We start from the raw sequence: 21,417 nt of genomic DNA on the forward strand, positions 1-21,417 counted from the left end.
AGCAGTATTATGTTTTATTGATATTTATATGGATATGATACAAGAAATGTATATAAATATAGACCTATTTCAAATAAGGTTACACCCTTGAATCGTAACCCACGGTGGTTTATGGGTAATATGGCTGAAAAAAAAAGTAAAAAAATGCTACAGCTTTCTCAACCTTGACTTGTTTTTATTTTCACTTTTATGGTTGACTACTTGATACCCATAAAACACCTTACAACACATGGATTTTCCAACCTTATTTAAAATAGGTGTATGGCCCTTTCTGGATAAGACATGACAAAGATACCAGCAGCCTTGGGCTGAGAAAATCTATAAAAATCATTAAACTTGTCTGGCTAACTTACAATACACTTACATTATCTATGATAATATTACCCAGGCCCGTATCCAGGGGGGTGCAGGTGAATTAAATATAAAAAGGCATTCTAGATCACTACTGGTATGTCATAAATGTATGAGCCAAACCTTTTTTTAGCAAAATCTAATAATAAATGTCCCTTTGGTCCACTTTTCAGATTTTGGACCCCTCCCCCCCCTAGAAAAATCCTGGGCATGGGCTTGTTACAGTACCTACACTACATACATTTGCAAGAGCTATAAGAATAAGTATACTACAAAACTTGACTCCAGTATTGAGGGAATACCTGTTATTCTAAGTATACCACAATATAAGAGTCATTTAGATTTGATATAGAATTGATAGTTAGCTACAAAGGTTTCATCACATACTTGACAGCTATCAACCTCTCCTGCCAACTCACCCATGAACTAACTTATTTAGCAATATATATTTTTAACTTTACTCTGTAAACAGAGATCTCTTGTTTAAAAGAAACCTTTTTCATCATCTAATTGTAGCCATGCTAAACTTTATACAGCATCTTATACTTTAGCATTTTACACTTTCACATGCACAAGAAGGAACCAGCAAAATCATTGACACTGTATCTGCTGTTATATTACGATTAGCCAGAGCTCATAAAAACGTTCACACGGCTATTTACACTCAATACATTTCATTAAATCATACATAGTAATTTTTTTTTAGATAAAACAGATTTTTAAATGTCCATATTGTAGGTAAGTGTGTAAACAAATGTGACTAGATTATATTTTCAAAACCTAATACAAATCTTGGTATACATCATCAGTACCACAAGAGTGACACAATCAGCCAGGTATGGGTGTTTACAAACTAAAAGGGACCAGGCTTGAAAATGTGAAAGATTGAAAAATACATATCATTCCATGGACATGATTTTGGGTTGGGGGTTTATTTGGCCATTCAGAAGAACATCATGTCCTAAGGCTATCCCTTATAGCTTGCAGTGGATCTACAATGGAACATGTCTTGGGCATTCTATGCTCGCCTCATCACGGGTAAAAACATTATTTAATACATAAAGGAACGAAAATTATCACTAATGGCTTGATCCTTTACTGCTTTATCACCACCAAAAAGTGGATCACACCAGTCGAGTAAGGAGAAAAGCAGTAAAAGGATCATACTGGCAAGGCAGTCGAAGTTTGGGTAGAAGGGCGAATAAGGGGCGTTGTCTCACTAGGCTCGTGCTCGTGATGACCCTGTTCAGCATCGGCAGATCCTTGTCTGCCCTGCTTCTTTTTCTTGCTGGTCTCGACCGGTCGCTTGCACACTGGGCATGTCCTCTTGCCTTCTGTCAGCCATGGATCCACACACTTACAGTGGTAGGCTAGCATGAGGTGGAAAAACATTAATTAGCTATGGATCCACACACTTACAGTGGTAGGCTAGCATGAGGTGGAAAAACATTAGCTATGGATCCCCACACTTACAGTGGTAGGCTAGCATGAGGTAGAAGAACATTAATTAGCTATGGATCCACACACTTAGTACAGTGGTATGCTGGCATGAGATGGAAGAACATTAATTAGCTATGGATCCACACACTTAGTACAGTGGTATGCTGGCATGAGATGGAAGGACATTAATTAGCTATGGATCCACACACTTAGTACAGTGGTATGCTGGCATGAGATGGAAGAACATTGATTAGCTATGGATCCACACACTTACAGTGGTAGGCTAGCATGAGGTGGAAGAACATTAATTAGCTATGGATCCACACACTTAGTACAGTGGTATGCTAGCATGAGATGGAAGAACATTAATTAGCTATGGATCCACACACTTAGTACAGTGGTATGCTAGCATGAGATGGAAGAACATTAATTAGCTATGGATCCACACTCTTACAGTGGTAGGCTAGCATGAGATGGAAAAACATTAATTAGCTATGGATCCACACACTTACAGTGGTAGGCTAGCATGAGGTGGAAGAACATTAATTAGCTATGGATCCACACACTTAGTACAGTGGTATGCTAGCATGAGATGGAAGAACATTAATTAGCTATGGATCCACACACTTACAGTGGTAGGCTAGCATGAGATGGAAAAACATTAATTAGCTATGGATCCACACTCTTACAGTGGTAGGCTAGCATGAGATGGAAAAACATTAATTAGCTATGGATCCACACACTTACAGTGGTATGCTAGCATGAGATGGAAGAACATTAATTAGCTATGGATCCACACACTTACAGTGGTAGGCTAGCATGAGATGGAAGAACATTAATTAGCTATGGATCCACACACTTACAGTGGTAGGCTAGCATGAGATGGAAAACATTAATTAGCTATGGATCCACACACTTAGTACAGTGGTAGGCTAGCATGAGGTGGAAAAACATTAATTAGCTATGGATCCACACACTTAGTACAGCGGTAGGCTAGCATGAGATGGAAGGACATTAATTAGCTATGGATCCACACACTTAGTACAGCGGTACCCTAGCATGAGATGGAAGAACATTAATTAGCTATGGTTCCACACATTTACAGTGGTAGGCTAGCTCAAGATGGAAGAACATTTTATTAGCTATGAATCCATACACTTATGGTGGTATCCTAGCATGAGATAGAAGAACCACACTTACAGTGGTATGCTAGCATGAGATGGAAGAACATTAATTAGCTATGGATCCACACACTTACAGTGGTATGCTGGCATGAGATGGAAGAACATTAATTAGCTATGGATCCACACACTTACACATTTACAAGATGGAAGAACATTTTATCAGCTATGGATCCATACACTTATGGTAGTATCCTAGCATGAGATGGAAGAACAGCTCAGAACAGAGCTGTAGCAGGCCTAAATATTAGGGGGCATGATACAAAAAAAAAAAAGAAAAAATTTGGAACACAACCACACCCCTTTGAAAATGTTAGGGGTGTAAGGGTGCCCAGTTTTTTAATATATTATTAAACCAGCCTTACCATGATCGCAAGGGAGTATTCGCAGTTTGTCACCCTCTTTATACTCATCCAGACAGATAGCACACACGTCATAATACTCATCACCTGGTGATTGCATGAAATTTAATCAATATTTTATTCAAGAGGGACTAAACATTAGGTAAAGCCATTTATTTACCATAGTACAAAACACAGACAAATCAAGACATTCCTTAATTAATCAGAAATGAAAAGTGCTGTGTATTGTAAGTATTCATATGGACTGAACTTACAATTGCAACAATAAAATAATTAAAAAAACAAGATCATAATCTGCATGTATACTGCTTTCCTAGTGTTGATAATACTATAAAAAGGAAGGGCATTTAATCAGAGTATGTTTTAGTGAAAAAGAAATTATAATATGGCCTACCACTGTTAACAGAGATCAACTCTAAACTGGAAAAAAAACCTATTTAAGTGGAAACATCTTAGGGTCCTGGCCCTGTACGCAGTTCTGCTAAAGGTTAAACCAATCAGCTATCGAGTTATGATTTGGGGTTTGCACCGCGAAGATCTACGCGGTTTGAGCCAATCAGACGTTAAAGATCTCGGTGACATCAAGGAGGTGTTGACATACAATAACCAGACTACTCTGTATGACATAAATATCTGGTTATTACATGTCAACAGAGGTCAAAGCCTTTGTTAATTCTCAAACAAAAGGTAAAACAAAACCTCTGAAAGGCTCTAAACGAAACACCTTCCTTTGACTAAATAAATGCAAGCGCAGGGCTGCGCTTTTTGTCTTGTGACCACTTGCAATGATAAGCACTCCAACTCGCGTTGCTTCACGTTATAGCCGGCTTGATCATTCTGACTTTATTTTTGATTTGATAACTAAAATAACGTCCGGTTTGCTAACAGTGAAGTGCAAAACATCTTGAAAGATTAGCACAAAACGGTGCAGTCGTGTGCAAAACTCATAATTAACTCACAAGTTTTTCCTTTTCGCATCACTTTCATAACTATTTAGTAACATGGTTATTTTTAATCAATATGTTTGAGTTAAAATACGAAACTAAGCCGAGTAGATTAACCAAGTGGCAGGGACAAGGGCATAGCTGCTCTGCGCTAGGTAGCAGTTCACATGGGTTCCGATATCACGCTAAATAAGGGATTTTGCTGATACATGAGCAGTCCTGCGCAAAAGGAAGTGAATAATTGTATCATTATTGGCTGATGTGAGCGCAGGACTGCGCTTTTTGTCTTGTGACCACTTGCAATAATAAGCACTCCAACTCTCGTTGCCTCACGTTATAGCCGGCTTGATCATTCAGAGTTTACTGTTAAGCGACCAAAGATGAATATATGTATGGTTGCATGCGCATTTACGACTTTGTCCATGGAAGGGATAGCAAAAGATAATCGAAAGCAAAGTAACAAGTCCACCTTGGCCGATAAAGGCTTGCCAAGCTCCCAGTTGAAATTGGAAACTAAAGCAAGGACTCTTCTGGGATACAAGGTAATTAAAGAAATATCATAAGCTCCGAAAATAAGAAAGGCATTATATTGGAGTTAATCGATTAACTCTAAGGAGGAGATACACGAAGGATGTTCCAGTACATGAGAACACTGTTCTTAACGCGCCAAAACAATACCACCAAATTAGCACCCTTCAAGTAAGCTAAAAATAATACACATATCAAACACAAAAAGGATCAATTTGAGAAACGATAATAATAAAAGACCTGTGGAAATTATGTCGCCCCTCTTTAGCTTAGAGTATTTAGTCAAAGGAAGGTGTTTTCGTTCATAGACTTTCAGAGGTTTTGTTTTACCTTTTGTTTGAGAATTAACAAAGGCTTTGACCTCTGTAGACATGTAATAACCAGATATTTATGTCATACAGAGTAGTCTGGTTATTGTATGTCAACACCTCCTTGATGTCACCGAGATCTATAACGTCTGATTGGCTCAAACCGCGCAGATCTGCACAGTGCAAACCCCAAATCATAGTCGATAGCTGATTGGTTTAACCTTGAGCAGAACTGCGTAAGGGACCAGGACCCTAAGATGTTTCCACTTAATAGTTTTTTTTCCAGTTTAGAGTTGATCTCTGTTTGTTTAAGATAGTGGCTATATCATGAACCAATGAGAATACAAGTTAGATTATGGTTGTGATATAACGACCAAACTCCAGTCTTTAATAATCTTTAACAAATCACAAACAAGTCAAAGATTTTTAATAGAATAATAAAAAAAAAAAAGTTCTGACACCATCATAGGCTCAATAAAAAGATTTATCCATAATAAATTTTCAATAAATAAGGCTTATCACAATACCTTTCTACAAGCTCACATTGCACTCCACAAGATTGAACAATATGTTATCACAAGAAGTTATCAACATGTAATTATCACCTTCATCCGAAGGTCAAACACACAGTTCTCCCCTTACATCTCACTGCTAGCCTATTTCTACCTCTCATACATAGCCACTACTCCGACCCTTACAGCCCCCAATGCAATACACCATATAAAAAAAAAAACACGTACACACTTTAACCCACGCACCAACGTCCATTACCACACATTGTATTACCCCACACAGCCACAGTTAAGCCCCGACGCCTCGGTACGAATACCAGATTAAAACCAAAAATAAATTTTCAATAAATAAGGCTTATCACAATTTGACAAAAAACATCACCTGAAAATGGTTGCCTCAAGATTGCACTTACCTTTCTTGAATTTCTTTGTGGGAATTTTACGTAGATTTGTAAGGGAAAGCCTGTTCCTACGTTTTTCTAAATAATGACGATAATAGCGGCTTATCTGTAGATAGAAAAAAACATTCTTTCATAAGTCTCTTTGATTACAACAACTCACTCACAATAAATAAATTCACATAAAAAAAGTTCAAATTTGGTAAAACTAGTTTGGCAATAAATTGTGTGAAGAATATGGTACAGTAGCTAGCCAAATCTACATGCCACTTGCAAACAATAATTTTAACAAAAGATTAAAAACAATTCATACTGCTTAAATGGGCTGCATATGAGATCAACTAAGATTTTTTACTCACAAAGTTGAACCTAAGCCTTGCTCTTGGCATTTTTAGAAAAAACTATATAAAATGCTCATCTCTTGTTATTGTTCTGCTTGGCTGGGTTCATGTTTGGTCACACAAGCGGAATGGTAGCATCTCAACTGGTATTTACATTCACATGCAAATTTCTCCCCTGACAAGGCTTATTCATGATATATATAAATATTCAACTTTCAAATGACATTAGTAGAGAGGCCATAAAACTAGTAATGTGTATGGTGTATGCGTGGGCAGGTATTTAATAATGAATAACTTAGTTAAAATTATATCAACATATCGCTGAATTAATGCACATTTAACAGATGTTTAGGCAGGTGGCTACTCAATTGTCGAGTCAGGACCAGACACAAACCTCTTGCAGACAGGAAAACGCTGCACTTTTCCATGGAAGGTTCTTTTAACTCAAATTCATATTTATTGAAATGATGTAACAACAGACTTTATTCATTTTGCTTGCATTCATATTTAGAATGACACATCAAAAGGATAGCATTTGCCTTACATTAGGTCTTGGTGAAAGTCTGCTTTGAGTTAATCACTATTGATTTGAGTGGTTTAGTAATGTAGGGTATTAAGTAACCCCTTTTCTAACAAGCCACAGAGCCCTGTTACAGCTTTACATCGTTAATTATTGATTACGGCAATTACTTTTATAGGGCAGGTACTTGCTCGCCAATCAAAGTGGACAACACCAATTAATGGAAAACACTATAAAAAGGCTATATACATCTACCTTAATATTACTTACCATAAAAAGTCCCATAAGGACAAAACAAATTCCAACAATGATAGCAAATGGGATAATGTAGACCTCAACATTCCACAAAAGTAAGTTCTGAGGGGTGATGACAATGTTGTTCCGTGCCAGGACATCAATTCTTGTTAACTCTTTGGCGGCTGTCTGTTAGAGAAAAGTCTTTTTAAGAATGCATTTACGGCACAACCGATAAACATGAACACTGTAAATATGTATTTTTGTATGGAATGTTTGTTCCGATCAATCACTAGCGAGGTATTCAAACAGTCTACTAGAAAGATGCCTCACCAAGTCTTCGCAGTGTCTACATTTCACGTCTGATTCTTCAAAAAGACAATAAACGTTCCACATGGTTCACGTTTTTTACTTATCGAGCTTTAACAAAAAAGTCATTCTATGGTTTCAGGTCTAGCCAATTAAAATAATTATAGTAATAATTATAATAAAATTTGGATAACTTTGATAACTGGCTAAAAATCATCAGCATTTTGAACTTTACCAATAGTGATTACCTTTCCAATATGAATAGCAACAATTTCATCTGCTTTCCTTCCATCTGGGGGTGAGTAACAAAGGGATAAAAGATAAGTAAAAAAAAGCAGAAAACCAAAAATGCAATGCCATTTATCAAACAATTTACATTTTCTCTATTTTAATCCCTGATTTTACAAAGAAAATTGTTTTAAGTATACATGTAAATTAGAATACACCAACACTGGTATTCGAATCTGCCAAGTTATCATCTTTAATTAGACTTCTTCAGGGCAGACTGAAAAAGGTGAATCGTTACAAGCCATTTACATCAGAGCAATGGCACAAAACGCATAAACATTAAACTGTCTGACCAAAAACTATAGATAAAAAGAACTTACACACCTCTACATGGGTTCCTACTACAAAGAAAAGATTTCACTATTAAGACCCTGTGGGTAGACTTAATCCGATAAGCCAACTGACCTTCCTGTAACGGCATCCGCATGCCATGGATAACCCCTTAGTTATTTTTAGTCATCTCATTACGTCACCAATCAATGTAACGATAGCGATCACGTGACCTTAGCTTTATAAACGCAGCAAACTTGTAAAGCCCCTGAGGCTCACAGAAATTCGACGGGTTCACACGGGTTTAAATTAGCGCCGCCCTAGGCCAAACTCGCTGTAAAGCTTACCAAGTTTTTACACGCAATAAAACCCTAGCCTTGTGGAATTTGTGAGTACTTCATCAAAGTTTCCCGGATCTCTCCGCCACGCGGAGCTGACGCCGCTACAGTCGAATTTCTGTTGGAAAGCTGAATCCCTGCCGATTCAACCAAGTCCTCAGTCAAGTCAAGTCCAAGTCAAGCTTCCCTTAAGCTCTAAGCCCATCAAAGGAGAAAAGGCCAGTCAAGTCCGCCGACCCCTAGACCCGAACCGCCCATCCGGAAACCGTAAGTCCGTTCCACTTTTTCTACTAATTTCGAAAATTTGGTTCAACTACAACCGGATACGCAGAGATTTCACAAGAAAGGAATGCTCTCTGCATTACACAAAAGTCAAAAGTTTCAAACCACATGAAGACAGAAAATATTGAAGTCATTCTCAATTAGAATTCACAAACTGATTAATCATCTACTGGTTTCTTCAGTATATTGCCATTATTCTACGTCGTCTGTTCGTTAATACAAAAAAAAATAAAAAAAACTTTGTGTGACTTATCATCTTGCCGCTCGCCGCGACCATCTACAATAAGAATTTAAGAATGGCCGAACGCCCCAATGCGCCCGCCCCAATCAGCGAAAATATCCCCGAGAACATTGAGAGTTTCCCAGAAAATATAATTCCCCATCAGTCGGTAGAGCCCGAAACTACAACGTTAAGATCACGTACCATGACCGAAAAGGGTTTAGAGTACGCAAAGGAACTTAAAGCAAAAACCGCAAAAGCCGCGACCGACCATTTCCGGCAAGTCATATCCGATTTCCTGGCACATTTAAGCTCATCAAATAATAAAGAACAAATATTGAAAGAACTTAGTCATTGCAATGCCCTAGCAGAAAGCGCAACAACGAAATTAAACGACTTCTACGATCTCATAAAAGAAACGCCAGATTCACAAGAAGTGGCCGATTCACAGTTAGATATCCATCAGTCGATTAATGAGGCTAAGAAAATAGCGCATGAGAAGATAAAAACTCTCGAGTACCAAGCCGACAAAATGTCAGTAATTTCCTCTGCGTCACACTCTTCACGGAGATCATCAAAAAGCTCGAAATCCGCAAGAGATACTTTAATCGACGTGCGAGCTAAGCGTGCTGCCTTAGAAGAAAAGATCAAATTTAATAATTCAATCTTGGAACAGGAACAAAAACTAGCAAATCTTAAACTGCAACAAGAATTAAATGCAACAAAAGCCGAAGAGGCCGTTTATAAAGAAGCGATCTCGCTAGAAGAGTTTGAACTGCCCATCGAGAAAGAGAATTTAATAAGCCGTTTCCTGTCCGAGGCACAAACAACCAAACCTGTTATCACAGATCCGATCCAAAGTTGCTTATCTCCCTTTAACTTTCCTAACACCGAAAGTTCTCTCGTATACACTAAACCGCAGCGACCCCTTACCGCCAACACGTTCGTGACCTTTCAGACCACTCAAGTACCTGAGAATCGTCCCTTCATCAGCCAATCCCAAACAAACCCGCCATCAACACTTACCGCTTGGCACAACGCACAAGAGTTTACGCCGAAAAGCTCCACTGTCTATCAGGAAATTCAAAATGCCCAGCCAATGTCACACAACCAAAATGTGCAGTCATCTGACCCGTCACGCCATTACAATGGGATACCGAATCAAAGCGTCACACAGTCCTACCAACAGCCCTTGCAGACAGATAGCGTCAAACAAATAGCCGAAGCCCTTGCTAAAGTCACACAACTCCAGCGCTTGCCGCAAGCTAAGCCAGACATCTTCACCGGGGAAGGGCCCCACACGAAATTCTTTGTCTGGGAAACAGCGTTTGATGCATTAATAGACACTGCCCTGGTGAGCGCGCAGCAAAAGCTCTATCTATTGTATCAACATCTCGGCGGAAAGGCTAAACTAGTAGTAGAGCAATTACAGTACATGGTTGGCGCAGATCCCGACACTGCCTACCGTGAAGCTAGAAATAAGCTGAGAAACCGCTTCGGACGCCCAGATATAATAGCGACAGAATTTGAAACAAAACTAACTAATTGGCCAAAGATAGCGCCTAACGATGGAAAGGGGCTACGCGAATTTAGTGACTTTCTGTATCAAGTGCAAGTTGCAAGCGCGCACATATCAGCCCTTAAGATTTATGAGTTCCCTTCAAAAATACAGTCCCTAGTAGAAAAACTCCCGGGATGGTTCGCGACAAAATGGTCAATCAAAGTGCAAGCACTACAACAGGAAAGGGGGTACAGCGCGTTTCCTAGCTTTAGTGATCTCGTCACAGAAGTATGTTTTCACGCCGAGCGAATGAACATTCCTCAACTCACACCGACCAAGCATTCTAGCACTCCAACTCCCATACAAACGCACCGCAAGCCACAAGAGCGCATTCACAATGTACTCCTAACTAAAACCGAGGCCCAAAAGAAGGAAGCATTGGTTAAACACACAGAAAAAAAGGTCTGCCCGTACCATAACAACGCAGCGTCGCACAACCTAACTGAATGTAAAAGGTTCAAAGAACTCCCATATGAAGAAAGGCTAGAGTTCCTAAAATCAAATGGGCTATGTTTTAAATGCACAGGAAAACACTTTCGTAAAGACTGTGAAGAAACTCCTCCCCGATGCGAGGCCTGCAACAAGAACCACCTAACTTTGCTTCACGAAGACAGAAGCGCCCCCGCTAAACCTGCACCCCCTAGCCCCCCAGAAGCATCAGCAACATGCACACAAGTCTGCGGAGGGGAGGGGACCGGTAGGTCGTGCGCCCGAATAGTCCTCGTCAACCTCACACATGAGTCACAGCCACACAAAAAACAGCTCACATACGCCGTCCTCGATGATCAATCGACAGACGTATTCATCACGGATAGTCTATCAAGATTGCTAGGAATAACAGCACCGGAGCTCGACCTAAAGGTCAATACTATAGTCGGCTTCAACACAATTCGTACAAAAAAGATAACTGGTCTACGAATTCAAGATATCAAAAACGAACACGCGCACGTCAGGATTCCGTATGCATACACACGCGAGTACATCCCCGCCGCACAAAGCGATATCGCTAGTCCCGAAGTAGCGAAGCAGTGGACCCACCTCGCACCCATCGCAGACCAGATCGCATACAGACCGGACATAGAAATCGGACTACTCATCGGTCGAAACGTCCCGGCGGCCTTCCAACCAACTGAAGTGATAGCAGGAAGCCCTGAAGAGCCCTGGGCCGAGAAGTACAAGTTTGGTTGGACGGTAATCGGTCGAGTGTGCAAAGACAGAGATGATGACGTGACAGCTCGTGTGAATTGTGTGACGGTAGAGAGAGAAGTCCTACTCGAGCACAACGCTTCAAGCGATACTACCGTACCGCCGCCCTTCGTCCGCACGACACCATCCAAAGACATGACAAGCCCGCAGCAAATACGCCAAATGATGGAGCTTGACTACACAGAACTCCACCACGACCGAAGTAAACAAAGACAAGGAAAAACAGAATCAAGAGAGGACATACAGTTTAACAATATAATGGAGATAGGTCTACACAAGAACGAGAATGGAAACTGGGAGGCACCCCTACCATTCAGAGCAAACGAGGTACACCTACCAGACAACAAGAAGCACTGTCTACACAGGCTCCTCTCACTCAAACGGAAACTTCTTGGTAATGACAAGCTTAGAAACGATTACATCGCCTTCATGAAAAAGGTTATTGACCGTGGTCACGCAAGCCGAGTCCCCGTCGACCAGTTGCGTACCTCCCCTGGCAAAGTGTGGTTTCTCCCCCACTTCAATGTACAGCACCCTCGCAAGAAAGACCTCCGCGTGGTGTTCGACTGCAGTTCAGTATACGAGAACGAGTCCCTAAACAAGAACTTATTACAAGGACCCGACCAGCTGAACTCACTCATCGGCGTCCTCATGCGCTTCCGAAAAGAAGAAGTAGCCTTTACCTGTGACATCGAGCAAATGTTCCACAGTTTCTATGTTAATCCGGAGCACAGAGATTTCCTGCGCTTCCTGTGGTTCGAAGACAGCGACTTAACCAAGCCAATAGTAGAGTTCCGCATGGACGTGCACCTGTTCGGCGCAGCATCGTCGCCCGCGGTCGCAAACTACTGTCTTCACCAGACCGCAGAAACAGGCAGAGAAAAGCACGGAGATGACGCAGCAGAGTTCGTACGCCGAAACTTCTACGTGGACGATGGTCTCAAGTCCCTTCCCACAACAGAACAGGCCGTGCGCACTATCAAAGCCACACAAGCAATGTGCGCGGACGCGAACCTGCGACTCCATAAATTTGCCAGCAACAGTAAGGAAGTTTTAGAAGCACTACACCCTGAGGATCGAGCCAAAGACCTCAAAGACCTAGACCTTAACCACGACAGCCTACCAGTCCAAAGATCGCTCGGTACTTACTGGTGTATAGAGTCGGATACACTAGGATTTCGTATCGAGCTAAGAGACAAGCCTCTTACAAGACGCGGTATACTCTCCACCGTCAGTTCAGTGTACGACCCCTTAGGAGCAGTGTCCCCCGTCATCCTTACCGGGAAACAGATTCTACAGGAGCTCTGCAGTACCCATACAGACTGGGACGAGCCCCTCCCCGAAGACATCCGACCACGCTGGGAAAAATGGCGCTCAGAGTTACCGCTTCTCGAGAACCTCAAGTTCCCCCGATGTCTCAAGCCTCCTAACTTTGGCACTCTGACTTCTACTCAAGTCTGCAACTTCTCAGATGCTTGCCACAACGGAATCGGACAAGTCTCATACCTACGCATGGTTAACGAGAAAGGAGAAGTCCACGTAAGCTTTCTAATGGCAAAGTCTCGAGTGGCACCCCTCAAACAAATCACAATACCCCGGCTGGAACTCACGGCAGCAGTAATATCCGTGAACGTTTCAAGCATGGTCGAGCTTGAGCTAGACCTACAACCCACACCACAGCGCCTCTATTACACCGACTCGGAAATAGTCCTAGGCTACCTTAACAACGACGCTCGCCGTTTCCATGTGTATGTCGGCAATCGTGTGCAGCACATCAGAGATCAAAGCGAGCCAGAACAATGGTACCACGTGCCAGGAAAAGAAAACCCAGCAGATGAAGCATCTAGAGGAATGACAGCCGCACAACTTATCGAAAATAAGCGTTGGTTCAGCGGACCACATTTCCTTTACGAGAACCCCACACCAAGCAACCAGAAGCCGTCATCTCAGCTAGATCCAGACGATGCTGAGTTACGCAAAGAAGTCTCTGTCCTCTCAACTAGTACCACTATGCGTACACAGTACTTAGATACGAAGCACTTCTCACACTCGTCTTCTCTACTGCGCCTCAAGCACGCAATCGTTCGCATCCAACGGATGATAGAGAGACTACGCCCAAACAAGACACACAACTGGCGACCGACAAATGGCGCGTCTACAGTAAAGGAGCTATGGGAAGCAGAGAAGTGTCTATTCAAGACCGCACAAGCCACCACTTTTGAGAACGAAATAGATACACTGCAAAGAATGAAAGGAAACAATAGCAAGTTCGAAGATCGCAAAAGCGCGCGCGATCGCAACAACATCATCAAAGCCACCAGCAATATCTACAAGCTAGACCCGTTCATAGACGACGAAGGTCTACTACGAGTTGGTGGTCGTCTGAGAAATGCTGAAGAAGAATACCAACTAAAGCACCCTCTCATCCTACCAAAAGATCATCACGTGACTACTCTATTAGTCCGCCACTATCACCAGAGGCAGCAGCATCACCAAGGCCACGGCATGACCCACAACGCCATACGGCAAGCAGGATACCATGTCGTAAACGGTAGATCTGCTATTGCGCACATTATCGCGAAGTGTGTTACCTGCCGCAAGTTCAGAGGCATCACGCAAGGTCAGAAGATGGGCGACCTCCCAACAGAACGCGTGACACCATCATCACCATTCAGCTATTCCGCAATGGATGTATTTGGTCCATTCTACGTGAAGGAAAGACGAAGCGAAGTAAAGAGGTGGGGTTTGGTGTTCACATGTATGGCCTCTAGAGCGATCCACCTGGAAACGCTAAATAACATGAGCACAGATTCGTTCATCAACGCTCTTAGAAGATTTATCGCACGCAGGGGCAAGGTCCGCGAATTACGCTCGGATCGGGGCACAAACTTCGTCGGAGCAAGCAACGAGCTCAAAACAGCCCTCCAAGAGATCGACCGAGAATCCGTCAAGTCATTCCTATCCACCCAACAGTGTGACTTGATAGATTTCAAAATGAACGTTCCGCAAGCTTCTCACATGGGAGGGGTATGGGAGCGCCAAATTCGCACAACTCGCTCAGTGCTAACATCACTACTTTACGAACACGGTCGTCAGCTGGACGATGAATCTCTTCGCACTCTTATAACAGAAGCTGAGAATATCGTCAACAGCCGCCCACTCACAGTGGAGAACCTGTCAGACCCTCTAGCAGAAGAACCTCTGACACCAAATCATCTCCTCATGCTTAAAACCCAAGTCATCCTCCCGCCCCCGGGCAACTTCGAGCACCCCGACCTGTACTCCAGAAAGCGATGGCGCACAGTCCAATATCTAGCCAACCAGTTCTGGCTACGGTGGCGACGAGAGTACTGCACACAGCTCCAGAGTCGCCAAAAGTGGAACAAGCCACAGCCTAATCTACGAGAAGGAGATGTCGTCCTCATGACAGACCCAGATCTACCTCGTAACCAGTGGCCGCTCGCCATTATCTCCAAGGTGTTCCCAAGCAAAGACAACCTAGTGCGCAAAGTCCAAGTGACTACTGCTAAGGACGGACAACACAAGTGCTTCGAGCGTCCCGTCCACAAGCTTATCATGCTATTAGCAAGGGAAGATTAGTCAGCTTAGTCCAAGAAACAATGAACACTTTCCAAATTTCAAGATATAAAGGACATTCTCAGTAATTCTTATATAGCTAAAATATACCAGCTTCATTTATAACAAGCAAACAACCATAAATCAAATTTAGGCTATCAATTAGTAATTTTCAATCAACAAATCATAAATTCCTTATCATGATTAATTAAACAAAAATAAGCAATCAGCTAGCATCGCAATTCAATGCTTAGGATATAAACATCTTTTATGCAATTTATACTCTATTTTCATAATAAATGTAGGCACATTTAGGGAAGCAGTGTAACGGCATCCGCATGCCATGGATAACCCCTTAGTTATTTTTAGTCATCTCATTACGTCACCAATCAATGTAACGCTAGCGATCACGTGACCTTAGCTTTATAAACGCAGCAAACTTGTAAAGCCCCTGAGGCTCACAGAAATTCGACGGGTTCACACGGGTTTAAATTAGCGCCGCCCTAGGCCAAACTCGCTGTAAAGCTTACCAAGTTCTTACACGCAATAAAACCCTAGCCTTGTGGAATTTGTGAGTACTTCATCAAAGTTTCCCGGATCTCTCCGCCACGCGGAGCTGACGCCGCTACACTTCCCTTTCCCTAAGATGAGCCTCAAAGTTGTAATCTTACATTTTACTTAGATCTAAATGATTGTCGCAATGAAAATGTTGATAGATAAGGTCATCCTTAACTCTCTCAACAACCAGTAATCTAGGGTACCTATCCAACCTACTTTTGTGTTTATTAATACGCTTCCTAAAACTTATAGAAATACTTTTACCCCTAATATGAAGTCTATACAGCAAGTGAAGGTTCTAGCAGTGTAGATAGTTGAAGAGCTGCTATTTCCAGAATAAAGATTTTTAATACTATGATTACTGTTAGTAACAATAATGAAGACTTTTTTCCTGTATTTCTACTGTCACATGTGTGGATGCAGTTATAAATAAGCAGCCTTATCAGGCCAATACTCAGGGAAGGGGGTGAGGTCATTTTTGTGAACCATTCTCTAAAGGATGGCAGATTTGCCAAAAAGTTGTAGAATTATAAAATAATGTGTATTTTTATATTTTTGTATTGCTTCCTGTGCTTGCATATGTTTTTCTTTTTAATTTTAACTTTTGAATCAATCATCTGTGTAAACTTATGGTGCTATCTTTTATATGCTCTCATCACAACAAACAGATATAAATATAGGAAAGGGTAAACTTATGGTGTCTTTTTTTATTGATTTATTGATTCATTCACTCATTTATTTATATGCTCTCATCACAACAAAAAGATATATCTTATATATAGGCATAAGAAAGGGTAAAAACAATATACTGTTCTACTTACATTCATCAGACTCCATGTCGATAATCTTATCAGAGGTCAGACTATAAATGATGGCGGCATCATATTCACCTTTTTGGGCCATATATGCCTGGTGAACAATGATGTGAATTGTTAAAAAAACTGATCTATCTGTCATGTTGACCTTGGTGTTAACCCCACCTTCTCTCCAAAAGAGCAGCCTCCATCTTCTATCACGAGGAACCAGAACATATTAGACTTCGACTTGATAGGCTGTACAGTTGAACAGGCATTTTTAGGACTGGCCAAAACACCAAAACCCTGCCAAAGAAAACATACAAGCAATCAGAGCAATGCACTGTTAATCAATTATTATTAGGACTTAATTGTGAGCAGGGGCTGTACTGGAATTTACAGACCTAAGAATTTTTTCATCATAATTTGCCAAGGAGCAAAACTCACACCAGGGGTTTCATTAGGCCATGGCGGCCGACGGAAGCGCTGTTTTTTTTCCACTGAGCGCCGGCTACTTGTTTTTTTTTTTTTAAAGTCTTGAACTAAAAGATAAAATAACTTCCACCCCCTACTTATCAATCTCCACCGCCTACTCTGAAAGTTAATGAAAGCCCTACACACCATAAACAGACTAAAAAAAACTGCAGTTTAGTCTGGTCACATGAGGACAATAATGTAAGATATTCATTTAGAGAAAATTTTTTCATAGCATGTGATGCCTACAAATCAACCAATCAGATCCTGCATCGTAGCCATATAATAAATACTAAACACATGTATATCATCACAACATTGAACAGGCATTCCCAGGGCTCAGTTTCGAGGTTTTAATTTTTTAAAGATCTCTTGAATTTAGGGATTGGAAAAATTAGGAAGAATCGTTTATTTTGGCCGATTTGGTAAGTTGAGGGTTTTTCAAAATTACCAAGTATCAAACTTCAGGTTAGCCAATGAGATAATTGCTAAAATCAACCCCGGTGTATATACATATCCATTCAGAATACTGTAAACTGTGCCCTATTAGCCCTGGGATATGAAAGATAGGCCTGGTTTATTAGCTGTGTATTTCTTTTAGATAAGCTTCTTTTTCTTTCCATAATTCTGTTATGAACATTTGTAACAACCCACCTGAATACTTCTACTCAGCAACTGACCAAAATCAGCTAGACCATACTTATAGCACTTTTCTGTCTCATTCACTGACTGGCCAAGTGGAATCTGAAGTACAAAAAAAAAGTAAGTTAAGGGAGCAATATGACAGTAAGTGCTTACCCAATGTAACCATGGTGATTATGAGGGCTCAAAGCTTGTCAATTTTATTAGTGGACCCGTGAGTATAAATTGATTTGTTGAATATAAAAAACAAATGTTTCACATTTTGCTAGCAGAAACTGTATTGCAAACCCATGGGGCAATAAAGCTCCCCAGATAATGAGCCAAGCACTGTTCTCTTCACAGTTGCTATGCAGCATCTCCACAACCACAAGTGTTAGTCATTTTAGAGTGTTTTTTTTTATGTTATTTCTGTTGTAATCAATACAGCAGGCTTGGGATAGTCAAGAACTAAAAGGAATTGGGCAAATTCGTGATTAATATGGCCATAAAATACGCTAGATTGCATGGATTCAACTGGAGACAAGGACACAGACAGGGCTTCTGGATTTACGCGGGAAAAAACTCCAAATTACACGGGATTCTTTGCTATACATTTTTCTTTAAAAATCAAAATTTTGCGGGATTTTTTACTGAATTACGCGCTTTATTACACGGAATATCAACTGTTAGCCCCAAAATACAATTTGCACCGAAGGAAAGCACGAAATAACTTGAAAAGGTTATTTTTTTTGCGTGAAAATATCTTAGGCAAGTTTTCATTGGCTCCTAGCTACCAGCCAATTAAAAAAGGTATTTTATTATTAGTCCTACGCCTTCGCGATTTAGCAAAGAACGCCTAGTCATTTTATGTGTTTTCGAAATTCAGTTCAAAATATCGCACTGTTACGAAGAATATCTCTTTTTTTTACGAGAAATAGAGGTAAGAACCTTAAAAGAAACACATCAGCTGTGAAATTAAATGTTTTGTCTTTCAAAATTTAGCCAAATTACGCGGGATTACGCTGTAATTTGTGGATTACGCGGAAAAAGCCAAATTACGCGCTTCCGCACAAGTGCGTAATTCCAGAAGCCCTGCACAGAGGTCCATAAAATAAGCTCTTAATAGGTATGTCAGGATTTATACAATAAACACAAATTTCAGGCAAGCAAAAGCTAGACATAATTTAGAAATTTTCTGGAATGGAATGCATTTCACAGAGGCATTTTGATTTTTCTCAACTAATTTTAAGCATTTCATTTTTTGGTGTACTGAAGAGTTTTACTCTGTTCTTGGTTATTTTATTCTGTGGATATTTTTGGTAACTATGAAATGCACTCACTCTAGAACAAAATTCTTTCCGTTTTTATGCAAAAACAGTTACACAAAAGCAATTTAAAATGTGAGAAATTTCAGTGCCTATTTGCTTAGTTTGCCTTTAGTGGCACCTTAAAACTTTGCAACTCACACAATTTCCATGCCATTGTTACATAACGTCACAACAACCGTTGCAAAATCAAGTGGTAATAAAATAACTAAACATAACTAAACAATATTGCAATCATTACGTCTGATACAAAAGTCAATATAAGCGTTAACCAGGTATCCTTTCTTACCACACAGATTCGGTTATAGTCTGTTAGGGTTGTCGTGTCTTCCCCTAATCCCGAAGACACGAAGATTGTCAGCAAAACGGCTAACAGGAAAGTTCGCTCCATCTTAACTGCGGAAACAGGACATAAAAGTAAGTAAGTTCTCACGATAAACAACCAAAATGTATTACAAGACTGGAAATGTCTATTAACTTTCGATTATTATTGATTCAATCTAGCAACTAGAAGAAAAAGCATATAAATCGTTTGCAAGATAAACAAAGATTATCACTTGCTGAAGAATAGGAGCAAAACATGCAAACCAGACACAGACAAATAAATACAGCAAGATCTTCTAAAAAAGTATCAATAGATAAAAATATGCTGAAAGTAAACATTATTTGGCGAACGATGTAATCAAAGCTGGTTTTCGTTCTGGGTTTCGTCACAATAGTTCGACTTTCCACATGAGCAAATTTAAACCTCGAAATTTCACCCATAAACACACAATTAATGTGCATGACACGAAATAAATGAAAATGTTCATTTTACCTTTCATTTGTCCATCGTTTAGAGTATCAATTTCTCGGAAAGCATATGTTTTTCAGCGAATTTCATCTCGTTTTCCAGGTATTCGACATCTCAACATGGCGGAAGGGTTTTGTTTGAGTGCATAACAAATGCCATATTTGGAAACCAAAAGCACAGGCTACCCAAAGAGGAACACAATCATTAGGAGTTGCAGGGCGTGTCAAAAGCAGTTTTCGAAAAGAATCAAAGGGCTCTGTGAGCCAACTCGTGAATGCAAATTTGTTTTTCTAGTTATTTTCTTGTGTGCAAAAAAAACAAAACATATACAGGATGAATTTTGAACAAAGGATGAACACATCCAAGATGCTGGGAGTACTTAACAATGTCCTTTCTTTTCGATGTGATGAAACACCAAGAACAGTTTGATTATTTATTATATCATAAAAAGTAAAGAAAAAAAAATTAGACGTCACAAGTAGGGATCGAACCTCCGGTCTCTGACGTCTTAGACAAGCGACAGAACAACTATACCACCGAGGCATTGCCGAAGTAATCTCTGAGTAAAATTAGTCTTTATCCTAATTGGTATCTCACCGTTCGAACTGCTTTTGCTAGCATGTCAAATTTCGCCCTATTCTCTCCGGAAACAGAAGTTAAATACCTGACATAATTAATCAAGCTACAGTCATATGTATTTTAAGCATGTCAACATTCTAGAAATTCGCAAAATCGCAAAAACATGCGAACTTGTAGGCAACTTCCTCCTCTCCCAACTCCAAGACCTTAACATCAACGTAGGACTCTACCGCGACGACGGACTAGCCATCACAAGCGCCACACCTAAAAACACAGAAAATATTAAGAAAGAACTATGCCGCATCTTCAACAACAACGGACTGCGAATCACCATAAAAGCCAACAAGCGAGTAGTCAACTTCCTAAACGTCACATTCGACCTGAACCGCAACACCTACCAGCCTTTCACCAAACCGAACGCCCCACTACAGTACGTCCACCGCGAGAGCAACCACCCACCTACCATCACAAGAAATATCCCTGCCAGTATCAACAAACGCTTATCTACACTATCATCAGACAAAGAAACCTTCGACCAAGCCGCCCCGCCATACCAGAAAGCACTCGACGAAAGTGGATATAACTACACGCTGCACTACGAACCAAACACCACAAACAAACGCAAGAACCGCCAGCGCAACAACATCATCTGGTACAACCCACCTTTCAGCAAGAACACAAGCACCAACATCGGCCACAGATTTCTCTCACTCATAGACAAGCACTTCCCTAAAGACCACAAACTCAGAAAAATCTTCAACCGGAACACAATCAAAATCAGTTATAGCTGCATGAGCAACACCAAGCAGATAATTGACAGCCACAACAAACGCACAGTATATAAGTGATGATAGTAATATCTTCTTAATAAATCTCCTGATGACTGGGCAACCACGAAACAGGCTTGTAGAGTTGAAACGGTAGTTCGCGTGTTTTTTTCCTACAAACCAAGATATATCCCGCTCTACACCTATGATTTGAGCACTGTTATATGAACGCCTGCACTCACGCATATATATATATATATATAAAATAAAATCGCTACCGTAAATATTATTCCAGAATATGGTAGTATTTAATGTAGGGACTCAGTTAATGTAAAAA

General features: G+C 40.6%; 2 protein-coding genes and 1 long non-coding RNA gene across 6 annotated transcripts in view; 2 read left to right on the forward strand and 1 right to left on the reverse strand.

Moving 5' to 3' along the window:
* On the reverse strand, window positions 1-19,910 carry LOC5507822 (E3 ubiquitin-protein ligase RNF13). Of its 3 annotated transcripts, none has more exons than XM_032376533.2 (10): window positions 19,759-19,910; window positions 19,231-19,337; window positions 17,650-17,739; window positions 16,708-16,827; window positions 16,549-16,636; window positions 7,677-7,720; window positions 7,156-7,308; window positions 6,040-6,133; window positions 3,338-3,421; window positions 1-1,721 (listed from the first exon to the last, which is right to left on the reverse strand). In XM_032376533.2, the coding sequence occupies exons 1-10, from the start codon at window positions 19,763-19,765 to the stop codon at window positions 1,513-1,515; spliced, it is 996 nt and encodes a 331-aa protein (XP_032232424.2). In that variant the 5' UTR covers window positions 19,766-19,910; the 3' UTR covers window positions 1-1,512. The 3 variants fall into 3 exon arrangements, with proteins under 3 accessions (XP_032232424.2, XP_048588176.1, XP_048588177.1); XM_048732219.1 differs by having other exon boundaries at window positions 1,637-2,663; XM_048732220.1 differs by lacking the exon at window positions 1-1,721 and adding an exon at window positions 2,860-2,903.
* On the forward strand, window positions 8,654-15,737 carry LOC125556677. 2 transcript variants are annotated; one of them, XM_048732218.1, is made up of 2 exons: window positions 8,656-14,038; window positions 15,110-15,737. In XM_048732218.1, the coding sequence occupies exons 1-2, from the start codon at window positions 8,903-8,905 to the stop codon at window positions 15,191-15,193; spliced, it is 5,220 nt and encodes a 1,739-aa protein (XP_048588175.1). In that variant the 5' UTR covers window positions 8,656-8,902; the 3' UTR covers window positions 15,194-15,737. The 2 variants fall into 2 exon arrangements, with proteins under 2 accessions (XP_048588174.1, XP_048588175.1); XM_048732217.1 differs by having other exon boundaries at window positions 8,654-15,737.
* The window catches only part of LOC125572178, a 2,899-nt gene continuing 711 nt past the window's right edge, over window positions 19,230-21,417 (forward strand). The window contains exon 1 of the long non-coding RNA XR_007313654.1: window positions 19,230-19,358. This is a non-coding gene — a long non-coding RNA (uncharacterized LOC125572178). The remainder of the gene's footprint in view (window positions 19,359-21,417) is intronic.

The sequence above is a fragment of the Nematostella vectensis genome, chromosome 9 (assembly GCF_932526225.1).
Source record: "Nematostella vectensis chromosome 9, jaNemVect1.1, whole genome shotgun sequence".
NCBI classification, from domain to species: domain Eukaryota; kingdom Metazoa; phylum Cnidaria; class Anthozoa; order Actiniaria; family Edwardsiidae; genus Nematostella; species Nematostella vectensis.